We start from the raw sequence: 12,266 nt of genomic DNA on the forward strand, positions 1-12,266 counted from the left end.
GTACCATAAAACTGTGTAAAGCCAGAGTCACCAGGGATTTTATTGTCAAAACACAGACCTAGCATGAATATGTGGCAGATGTCCGAAAGACAGAGGCTAAAGAACTACGGATACGGTCAGGGAAAATGTCTGGAGATGTATCTTGTAGGCCTTCTTCCACCTCCCCACTGTGAACAGGGGACAACAGTTATATACATGTTATGATTGACAATTCATAAATTTGTACAAGTGGCTAATGGAAGAGGTCTATAATGTTAAATGAAAAATAACATGACTTGGATTGAGAGTTCTCTCATTGACACTCATATCACATCTTCTTAAATCTATTCACCTGTAATTTACCTGTAAAAAATTGGCGCAAATGAAAGAAAATATCGGCGCAAATGAAAGAAAAAATCGGCGCAAATGCAAAACGCTGATAACCATAGGTGAAATGAGGTGACCTTGAAGAAAAAGGATTTCCTACTCGGTGCATGGTACCTGAATGTCCCTTCAATTAACCAAGTCCTTAACAACCCCAAAAGCAGTTAAACTCTTTACCTAATATCTATTGAGTGTACATAAATCTGTTTGAATTGATGAAGAATTAAGTCAAAGTCCTGTAATGGCCAATTACTTGTGTTAAATAAGTGACTTTCTTAAAAATCTAAATTTTTCCACCAGTACAATTATCTCACATCAGTATAGGTGAAACAATGTAATGAAAATCTAACTTAATAAAACCAATAATGTCCAGCTTCAAAAAAGTGGTAAAAACTTTAAAACTACAAAATCTGCCATAGATTTGGAAAAAAACAGCCTTCATGCACTGCCTTCACTTAACAAATTAATTGATAGTAATAATTTTTCTCAAATTCACAATATAGTCATGAATTAAATATAATTCCTGTGCATAAATTATCATTAATATATACCAAGACATTTATGTGTTATAATATTGTGACCTTCTGCTGTTGTTTTTTAATTTGGTCGGGTTGTTGTCTCTTTGACACATTCCCCATTTCCATTCTCAATTTTAATATTTTTTCTCAAATTCAGAGATTTCTTTTTGTTTATAATGCAAATTTTAAGAGTTTAATTTAATAATGTAGGTTACTTCCATTATTGGAATTATGTAACAAATTGTTATGTAGATTTTGATAATTTTTCTATACAGCAAGAGAAAGAGAATGACCTGAAGATTTTTTTCCATTTCTGAAATTTTGCTGCAAAAACTACCTCCCTATAAATTCCGAATTTTTCCAAAATAATTATTAGGAATTAAAATAATTTTGCACATTCTGGTGGCAGTGACTGACTCATTTTATTTATAATAATAAAAGCTATTTTGTGGTATGGGATAATCTTATCAATTGATATTAGTTTGAAGCACTTGAAACAAAACCACATTAATTTTGCATGCAACAGCAACTGCAGTACTGAGCTATGTTATGACAATTAAACATGTAAAGATAAAAGTCCCACAAAAAACTAAAGTCACGAAACTTTTTTCTACAGAATGTTACAAAAGTTCATACAAAAGTTAACTTTTTCATATTGTATACTACATACCTAAGTAATATAGAAATACTTTATATCTTAATTAAGAATAAAATAAAAATGTCTATTGGTAAATTGACAACAAAATAAATAAATTCTGAAGATGAAATAAATTAAAAAAAAATAATTTGTCTTTCACCATAAAATATTGAAAACATGCTTCAAATTGAAAGAATTTTTTTACATACGTCTTGGATGAAAAATGTCCATTGAGAAAATACTGTGGTATCGCTGAGGATTTAACTTCATTAGTTTGTATAGGCTGATTGGTTTTCTCTCCTTTTCTTCATCCATATCTAGTTAAAATGTCTTAGTCAAATAAAATAACCTACAGTCACTTCATAATTCAATTTGTCAATTTTCCGTACAGAAACCATCATCGTTTTAAGGTTTCAAAGTCCTTCAAATATTGTTGATTTTCTACCACATTTGTTCTTCACAAAAACAGCATCTGATCAAAGTTTATTCAATTATCAATGCTAAAAAGTGAAATTGTTGGGTTATTGAGGAAAAAGTTTTTATGACTTCACACAAACATCAAACATTCAGTCTCAATGACAAATATAAACTTAAGAATGTCAGCTAATATTGCATCTATCTGGAATACAGATTACTAAATTCTTTTCCCAATTAGCTTTTCTCAACAGGTAAACAGAGATTTATATAATACTCAGGTATGGTGTCTTTAACAATCTACCTTTATGTTAAACGTAAGTCAATTAGCGCTACTTTTTTCATCAGCACGGAAGGCATCTGGTTTAACAATTGCAGAAAAACTAACGGAGTACAAATAGCATTGATAGATGTCGACTACAGGTATTTTAAGGTCTGAACAATCACCACTTACAAACACACACATTTTCTATGTAGTGTTATCATATCAATTAGATGGTTCCAATCACCCTCATGTAGCGATGATAGCAGTAGCAGATGGTTAAGAAAACTGATGGCGCCAACATAGATACCCAGATAGATATTCCTGCAGTACTGGCTTCAGTCTGTGAAGTATCAGAGAGAAAAACAGCTGTTCGTATCAAACACATGTTACACCTGGTCTTAAAAATAATGTCAATAAGTAATCAATGATACATATATTACAAGGGGGAGGGGATTAGACAACTTAGAAGTGAGTGACATAGAGGGGATAGGGGGGACAACAGTACAATACTGAAGTTACAAGGGGGAGGGGATTAGACAACTTAGAAGTGAATGACATAGAGGGGATAGGGGAGGGGACAACAGTACAATACTGAAGTTACAAGGGGGAGGGGATTAGACAACTTAGGAGTGAGATAGGGGGACAAAAGTACAATACTGAAGTTACAAGGGGGAGGGGATTAACTTAGGAGTGAGTGACATAGAGGGGATAGGGGGGACAACAGTACAATACTGAAGTTACAAGGGGGAGGGGATTAGACAACTTAGGAGTGAGTGACATAGAGGGAGTATGCGGGGAGAAGGTACATACTGAAGTTACAATGGGAGGGTGTTGGGGGTGGATAAAACAACTTAGGAGTGAGGTGAGTGACAGAGAGGGGATTATGAGGGTTGGGGGAGGGGGAGATAGTACATACTGAAGTTACAAGGGGAGGGGATTACACAACTTAGGAGTAAGTGCCAGAGTGGATCGGGGGGGGGGGGGGGGACAATAAGTGAGTGAGTGACATAGAGCGGATAGGGGGACACCAATTATACTAAAGTCACATTTTTTAGTTTTATTTTTTTTTATTTAGTAACAATCCTATTGTTTAGATTTAAAACTAATATCATTCTTATTCGTATCCTTATTCTAACAATTCTTGGAACAAATACTTTACTATTTTTAAAGTACAATAGATTACTAGATAATATATTTTAGCTACAAGATCAAACACAGGAATACAAGTTCATATTATAATAGGTCCTCAAGTCAATTGCACCCTCTTTCTAAAGTTATTTTCCACAGCTCTTAAAGGATAAAAGTAAAGGGACTCTCATCTGATTGTTAGGTCATCAATGAAATATAATGGATAACTGACCTGCTATTATATTGGTGTGCGCAAATTAGGTGGACCATTTGGACATTGGTCAGTTCAAATGTAGATGGACAAGTGAAGGTCTAGATGATGGGTACAAAATCTTATGATAATGTCATAAGTACTGGTATTCAATAATTACAGACTAAAATTACAGCAAGTATATTAGACTATTTACTGTTGATAAATATCACACCAATATGACAGACAGTGTCACTTCTACTGGATTAAATGATTTCACCAAAAAGAAAGGAAGGTAACTGTAAAATAATATCTACAGTTTTTTTTCTTTTCAACAAACTTCTGATACATTATAATGTTTGGTATATAGGTATTTAAGCATTCTGATACATCATAATGTTTGGTATATATGTACATGCAGAGTTTCTATGCATGCATCTGATTAGATTTGAAAAGTCCAACTCTCAATATTTCCTCTAAATCTTCTATAATCTTCAAAACATAAAACTTGCACTACACTTTATCAAATAAACTTTCATTTTACTTGAAACATTTAAAAGCTTTCAAATATATCATGCTAAGATCACAAAAACAAGTCGCTTCAAGTGCATGAACAATTATATTCTTCTTACTAATGTATATTTAATACATATGCATCAAAATGGTGTGGGATAATTGTCAAGAAGACAGCAATCTAACAACATTAAGGTAAAACTGAATATTTACCAAGTGGTCATGAAACATTTTTTATTAATAAGAAAATTATTAATCAAAATAAACTTAATTAGCTAAAGGTTAAATAAAGAAACATTCTGTTCTAATAGATATACACTATCATCTATTATAAACAATTATCTATAACATCATATAGTAATATCTAATTAGTAAAGATAATATAATAATAAAATAATAGGATGTGTATTACTGATCAAGGTCAATGCTTCATACAACGATTGCTCTTACATAAGGAAGCTATGATCAACCAAAGACATAATAAGTATTAGATATGGATGGGTGTGTCTACTGTTCACCAAGAAATTATTTCCAATGCAAAATGACAGAGGGGGTCAATGTTAAATGCAATGATTGCACTCACACAAGGAAGCGAAGATATAATAAGTATTAGATGCACCTTGAGAGTGTTATCCCGAATGGGTGTACAAATGTATCTGTTTCCACCAAGATATTATTGCCAATTGAGGGTGTGTCTAAGATATTTATATCCAATGCAGAATAACACAGGGGGTACAGGGGCAAATAGTACACAGTGATGAGGTCAATGTTTTATTCAATGATTGCACTCACACAAGGAGACTATGATCTACCAAAGACAAAATAAGTATTTCTGATACACCTGCATGGATGTATCTATTTAACACCAAGAAATTATTGTCATTGCATTGCAGAATGATAGTGTTTATTAAGTAAGGAGAACTTTCTGCGATTTAATCCTACCCTGCACAGCTGATTACAATATCTTACATTAAAATATTATAATTGGCCACTTATAAGAATCATATATATTTGGATCTGATGTTCATACACAAAATTGTGTGTTGAGAGGGGGTGGGTTACGGTGGTGTGGAGGGGGAGTGTTATCACTGAGACAAACTAGAAGACACAATAAACCTCTAAGGCCGCACTTAAAAATATTTTGATTTGCCCAAACCCTACCCAAAGGTTGAGACAGTGGGTAGGTAGGTAGGCATTTTCTTCTTTTTTTTTTCAAAAAAAGAAATTGGAGTATCAGATGTTTATAAGGTTTATAAGTCTTCATGCATATTTGATTAAAAAAAACTTCTTCAAATCAGGACAATAAAAGAATTTGAGTAGGCAGCTTTTTTCTGGGTAGGTAGCATTTGGGCAAACAAACCTATTATTTATTATGGCCCAATGAGTAAAATTTACTTGAAAAAAATTGTCATCAAGCCTTAATTTACACTTTCCCTTAAGTATCCAAAAAGAAAAGAAACACTAAAATAGCTATGAAAGCTAATAGATGGATCTTTTAATTTATAAAGGAGGAAATTCCCATATAACAATGAAAGTACAATTACTGAAGATGTGATAAACAAGTTTGTCATGTGACATCTCATTAACTTAATTACGGCTAAACAAAAGGAAAATTGTACTACCAAGATAAATAATGAGGAAGGAACACTCGAATGAGATTTCCTTCCAAAGTGAGAACATACTTCCGTCACTCTTGTACCTAATTATACCTAAGATACTACGCTTTGTCCAAATTTCCAATTTAATGTCATTTCTTATATTCCCCTTTGAATGTTTTTGAAAAATATAAGTTGATGATTAAAATTTTACATGAAAAACACCTCCCTTATTGTTTTTAAGAATCTCCAAGAGACGTGCACGCGGAAGTATGGAAGTAGACATACACCTACTTCAGTATGTTTTAATAGTGGTTTCATAATTTATAATATAATATTGTTGGAAAAAATAGTCAACCAGATTAAAATATTTTAAGCAGGAAACAATAAACAATTATAGAATTAAACAATTATAGAATTAAACAATAATAGTATTTAGACAGTAAAATATATAATTATTTATTTCAGAAATTAGATCACAATTTTAATCATGACCTTATTTCTTTCATACTGAAAACATGGAAAATGTCCACAACTATGCCAATATGAAGTATAATTCTAAAATTAAAACGTAGTCTTTTAGGACTGTCAAACTTACATTCTTATAGTATACAGAGGAAGTCATTCACAGTATTATATTATCAAAGCACTGATTTTTATAAACTTTTGAAATGTGGTTAAACATTTTAAAAAAAATTTTGCCTTCACACTTTTGTAAAATATTTCAAATATATAAATCTTAACCACATAACAAGTATCATAAGTCTTTAGATCTTTTTCCAAAAATTATATAATAAGTTTTTCAAAAGTTAATTATCCTTTACTAAAAGTCACCCTATTAAAAAATATACTGTAAAACAACTGTTAGCTGCTCCATTTATAGGTCCAAAGGTCATCGAAAATAGTTGACCTTTTGACCTCATATATGATCCTTGCTTTTAATTAATAGTTTTATCAAATAAGAAATACCCATGCCAAAGCCATACTTAGTTATTGTCCCCATACAATTATTGTTTATAGTACATGACCAAAAAAAATGTGTTTTAGACAGAAAACCTCAAATAATTTGTCAGAATCAGAACCGACATGACAGTCACTAACATACACTAGTGACACTTAATTTTCTACTGCTAATTCAAACAACATATGCATGTGCCAAGAAATCCTGTCAAACAAACCAACTGTTTTCAAAATATGGAAATATAACCATTTAACCTGTACTGGCAATCTATCCTAACGGATTTGTCTTTTTACAGATATTTTAGAACTGTACGTCTGTGTCTGACACATAAGAGAATACTTATTGAGAAATATCACGAACAGGACAAAACTGACATATTGGCTCTGACAGCAAGTTAAGCTTTTATACACCATGCCAAATGTATTGAAAAAAAGTATTGGAAATTATCATTATAAATAATATAATTTCAAATTGGAATAAATGTTCGCTCTTATTAAGGTTTTTTTTACAATTGGACATACATTGACAATATCAGATGTCAAACAGAATGATTGAGAACTTCCACAAAACTTTAATCCTCCCCTACAGAAAATATATCAAAGACTTTTTTTCAAATTTAAAACAGCAGCTAGGACTTTAATATTACATATATTCATGATATGTATGTTTCATAATTTTTTTTGATTTATCAGTCTGGAGTGAAAGATGGAATTAAATCTAAACTTTTTTTCAGTGAAAGTGTTGATGCTTCTATAGTTATATAAAGTAAAATGCCCGATTAAGTAGCTCACTGACTTTTGCTAAATAGCCATAGATTTTTACTGGGAAATACAGAATTCAATTATCTACATTTAGGATTAGATATATTTTTTCCCAAAATTTAAAAATCTTAAAACAATTTTAATGCATTTTGATTCAGTACATGTTCGACATCTCACAACATCAATAGCATTCCTTACTATTAAGTTAATACAGTCCAACCTGTATATTAAAGTCACCCTTGGCCAGATACAACTGACCTTATAAGACTCTAATTTAAAGAGTTGACCTTTGAACCCACATTCAAAACTACAGCATATAAAAGGGTGACCTGAGGATACTGGTTCTCTTTTATAGCAGTTATCAGGACAACTTTTGGTCTCTAGAAAAATATTACAGTTAAAACTGAGAAATGCACTGTCAGTATGTGTTGTGTTTTGCAGAATGATGTTTCACCATTTGGTTGTATATAATTTTTGGCCATGGCATTGTCAGTTTGTTTTGTTGAATCATACGTTTGAATATTTCTTTGGTATCTTTTGCCTTTTGATTGTTGAGCTAGGAAAAATTAGATGTGTATAAGTTGTACTGTTTCTGATTGAACCAAGACTAACATATCACTGACTGATTCACTAGAATCTAAGAATGAAAACAAGGGTACCATTTCTGTGAGGAATATCCATGGACAAAGTGAGGAATGTCTATTCAAGTCTGATTACCTTCATTTATAGGAGATTTTACTGTATTTACTTACAATTTTTTCCAACTTTCTTATTTTCTGATCTTCACTTTCATTTACAGCTACAACTACAAATAGATATAAGGAATATAATTTTATATCAGATCTCATGTGGACTTTTAAATGATGAAATATTGGAGATTTGTAGAAATTATGTGACATCTGTGTGTATGATTACTGTCATGATAGAACAAGCCAAGACAATTACACGGAATTAGATCATTTGTACAATTGTCCTATCATTTGCCCAATTATACAAACATTCCTCCGTCTGTTTTCCAGATGTTCCAAAAATGTTATTATTTAAAGAGATATGAAAATTTTATGACTAATTTTGGCTATTGTTTTAAATGATGCAAAATAAAATAGTTTTTACTTCTGTTATAGAATGTAAGAATAAATTAACCTACACTGTTAGTTAATCTATTGAATTGAAACCTGCCTTAATCCCCCTCATTCTGACTCTTCAGTGGGCATATTGTTAAAATTCCCCTTCTGGTTTTTTTTTCAAATTGAAAGAATAGTAGCAATGCAGTTGTCTTTTAAATTGAATTCATAATTGAAGCTGTTAAAAGCTTTAAGAACATTACAATAAATACTTATTTTCTAAACCATCATACTAATATCAACTAGAACTAGAGGCAAATTCAGTATATATATAGATGTTTTACACAGAAGTGGTTTGTAGAATGATAATAAACAAACCCACATCTTTCATTTGATAAACTTATTCTGTCAACAAAAGCATACATTGTCGTAATGTAGTTTTTCAAAATGTCACAAATGGTTTAACAATATTTCTACTAATTCCAATAACGTTGGGTGCAGGTGGCACTTTACCAAATTTCATTAAAACAAAATGGAATTGGTCCGTCTTAATCCTGCTATTCTGTAGAAAACCATATAATAAACTTATATGGATATTTTCATCCAATTTCTCCTAAAATGTGCACATCTGCAAGCTTTGCCATTCTTGGTAATGAGATTGGTAAATTTGATTTGATAATGTCACGTAACATACGCTCTTGTTTATGAAGAGTTTCAATATGTATCATCTTGCAAAAAGGATATTGAAAAATTCTCCGTTCAATTGGTATTTTATTAGAAGATCTGATTCAATAACGGAGATATTGTCTTCGGTGATTCTCAAATTTATAAAAAGGTTTCATGCTATTCCAATTAAAAAAATACATTAAACATAATGTTCAAGAGATAACCATTCCATAATTAAATATCAGCTGAGGTTGATGATATTAGAAATAGAAACAAGAATGTGTCCACAGTACACGGATGCCCCACTCGCACTATCATTTTCTATGTTTAGTGGACTGTGAAATTAAAATAAATTCTCTAATTTGGCATTAAAATTACAATGATCTTATCAAAGGGAACATGTATACTAAGTTTCAAGTTGATTGGACTTCAACTTCATCAAAAACTACCTTGACCCAAAACTTTAACCTGAAGCGGGCCAGACAGACGAACGAACAGACGGACAGACGAACAGACGGACGGACGAACACACGAACAGACAAACAGACTCACAGACCAGAAAACATAATGCCCCTCTACTATCATAGGTGGGGCATAAAAAAGATAAACTGCCAGAAAAAGCAAAACACAATAAGGTTTTGAGGCTGTTGTGTTCTTGGTTTGCTGGCCACTTGACATAGACTCCATCTCCATTTATATCTAGATTAAAACATCATACCACAAACTGTTTAAAGTGTGGCATTTTTATGCTAACAAACCTTCATTAATATCATAATTTTTATCATAATTTATGATTAAAAATCTAAAATTGTTATTTGTGTGCTTATGATAACAATTTTTTAAAAGGGTCTACCATAAAAAGATGTAAATATCTAAAAAAAAAAAAAAAATTAGGTACCTGTTTATGAAATTGAATACTCGTCATATTTTTCACTATGTGGAACTTTATCTGATGGGTCCTTCATATGAGGTTCAAATTTCTCAGTTAGTTCAATATAAAAATATTGGTAAACAATTTTATTAAATTTCTTCACAAATACAGAGATTTGTTGTTGAATTATTATTCCTTGAACTTTTGTGAGGTTGATGAAATTATTATAACGCTAACAGTTATTTATATATAACAAATGTCCAACAAATAATTCATCAGTAAAAAGATTTGAATTGCTCAGTTTGGTTAAGATATAGACCCTGTGTCAATGCTTATAGCCTACAAGGATCTGATGACACTCTGTTTAGAGATCTAACTAGAAAAAAATAGGTAGCATGCCAATGTTGCATTACAACCAAAAAATATATATATGGTCATGCAGCAAAAAATGACATAAAATTCACTTCCTTTTTCTTTAGCTTAATGACAAAGGCATATTTTTAGAGGCTCTGATGAAAGATATTTTCTATACTTGGTAAATATGACGGTGAATATGAATTTCTGCATTTTAAAACCTAATTGAATAATCAATCAATTAAAAGTAATTCCAATCCTGTATCATCCAATCAGAAGACATACAGGATAGAACAGAGTGTACTCAGATATGTGGTCAGGTTGTACGTGTGAATTAAAAAGTAAAATCACAAAAATACTGAACTGAGAGGAAAATAAATTCGGAAAGTCCATAATCACATGGCAAAATCAAATAACAAAATGCATCAAAAATGAATGGACAAGAACTGTCATATTCCTGACTTGGTACCAGGGCCGTTACATAAACTAGCCTCTTTTAATAATGAGGCAAAATATCTACGCTGAGCGAAGTGAGGCAAAATTTTTTTGGCGAGGGGTCTGGGGGCCGCTCAAGGCCCACAGAAGCTTTGAGAAAAATAACACAAAATCATGCATTCTGATCGTTTCCCAGACTCTTTCTTGCATTGAAACGACTTCATTAATTTTTAACTGTTTTTTTCGACAATATTCTGGTCCCAAAGCAAAAACCTAGAATCATTGTAATTTAAAACTTTTAGGTTCTAGAGACAATATCAAAAGACCGATATGTGGGATAAAGCAAAAATCGTAATTTTCATAATTAGTAATACCGGATCTGTCTGTCTGTTCTTGTCAAGATTGTATTGTGCTTAGACTTTGGTGATTTTTTATTATGACTAGATTTAAATATAGTACTTTAAGTACTAGTACAGCTCAAGTCCATCGGACTTCGGACCATCTTCATCTTGTTTTACAGTATTAATGATTCTTTCAAAATATTGTTGAAGACCCGCCACTGAGCAACTATCAAGATGAAGAACAGGAACAAAAACTTTGACCACTGGTCATTTGTATTTTATCTATATATATGCATTGACTTTGTGTGAGATTAGGTCCTGTGAACCTCTAGTCCATATTCCTTTATTTTCTGTTGAAGGGTCCCAACACGATTTAATGCAAGTTTAACCCTTCAATGTAAAAGGTCATAAATGGCAATACCTTGTTGTTGGTTTTTTTTCAAATTATTTGATACCGGGAAATAGGTGACCTTATTTTAATTCAAACCATGTCAGCTATCTAATTATTTTTTGTGTCAAGAAGCATCATATATTCTTAAAATATTTTCTCGCACAATGTCTAGACATCGGTGGATATGCAACATTGAAAAACAACGTTTACAAATGAAAATCAACACTCAGACTATAGTCATAAAGTAAATGTAGGACAATAAATGAACAAAAGACAAAGAAGGGAAACAAAAGTACAAACAATAGACCATCAACTCTGAAAACTAAAAGAAAAATAGAAACATGGTTAACGAAAAACATGCAGGGACGACACCAGAGAGTGAAGAGAACTTGCTTCTTGCAAGACACTTTCCGTGAAAACAATGGGGTATGAACTCAAGACAATCTTTTGTTTATTTATTTTTAATTTTTTTTTAATTTCTTAGCCGAAGTTTAACGATTGTCACCTGTTTGTCAACAATTGACAAAAAAACAACAAAAAAGCATGGAAATTTAGCACATGTTTAACATGTAAATTCAGATAATAGTTTATTTTAAGGACATTCATGCCTATTGTGATCACCAAATTTTTACGAGATGGGTCACACTGATGTCACTTTGCATACAGAAAATATGTCGGGGGAATTGCCTGGAAGGAAGCAATTAAAATAAAGTAAACTTCTCCTAAATATGGATAAATTAGAGCATTTTCTTCAGAAAAAAGTATATGTACATAAGTTTTATAATGAAAACTATCCATT

The 12,266-nt window shown here is 31.6% G+C and overlaps 1 protein-coding gene across 2 annotated transcripts in view; it reads right to left on the bottom strand.

The window, feature by feature from the left end:
• The window catches only part of LOC134721809 (protein CBFA2T1-like), a 66,550-nt gene that overhangs the window by 42,402 nt on the left and 11,882 nt on the right, over positions 1-12,266 (bottom strand). The window contains exon 1 of one of the 2 annotated variants that reach the window (XM_063585038.1): positions 1,728-1,936. In XM_063585038.1, coding sequence (XP_063441108.1) covers positions 1,728-1,833 — 106 coding nt within the window. In that variant the 5' untranslated portion in view covers positions 1,834-1,936. Of the gene's footprint in view, positions 1-1,727; positions 1,937-8,097; positions 8,151-12,266 lie in introns of those variants that run through there. The other variant, XM_063585044.1, reaches the window with a different exon arrangement.

This window comes from Mytilus trossulus, chromosome 6, assembly GCF_036588685.1.
Source record: "Mytilus trossulus isolate FHL-02 chromosome 6, PNRI_Mtr1.1.1.hap1, whole genome shotgun sequence".
NCBI lineage: Eukaryota > Metazoa > Mollusca > Bivalvia > Mytilida > Mytilidae > Mytilus > Mytilus trossulus.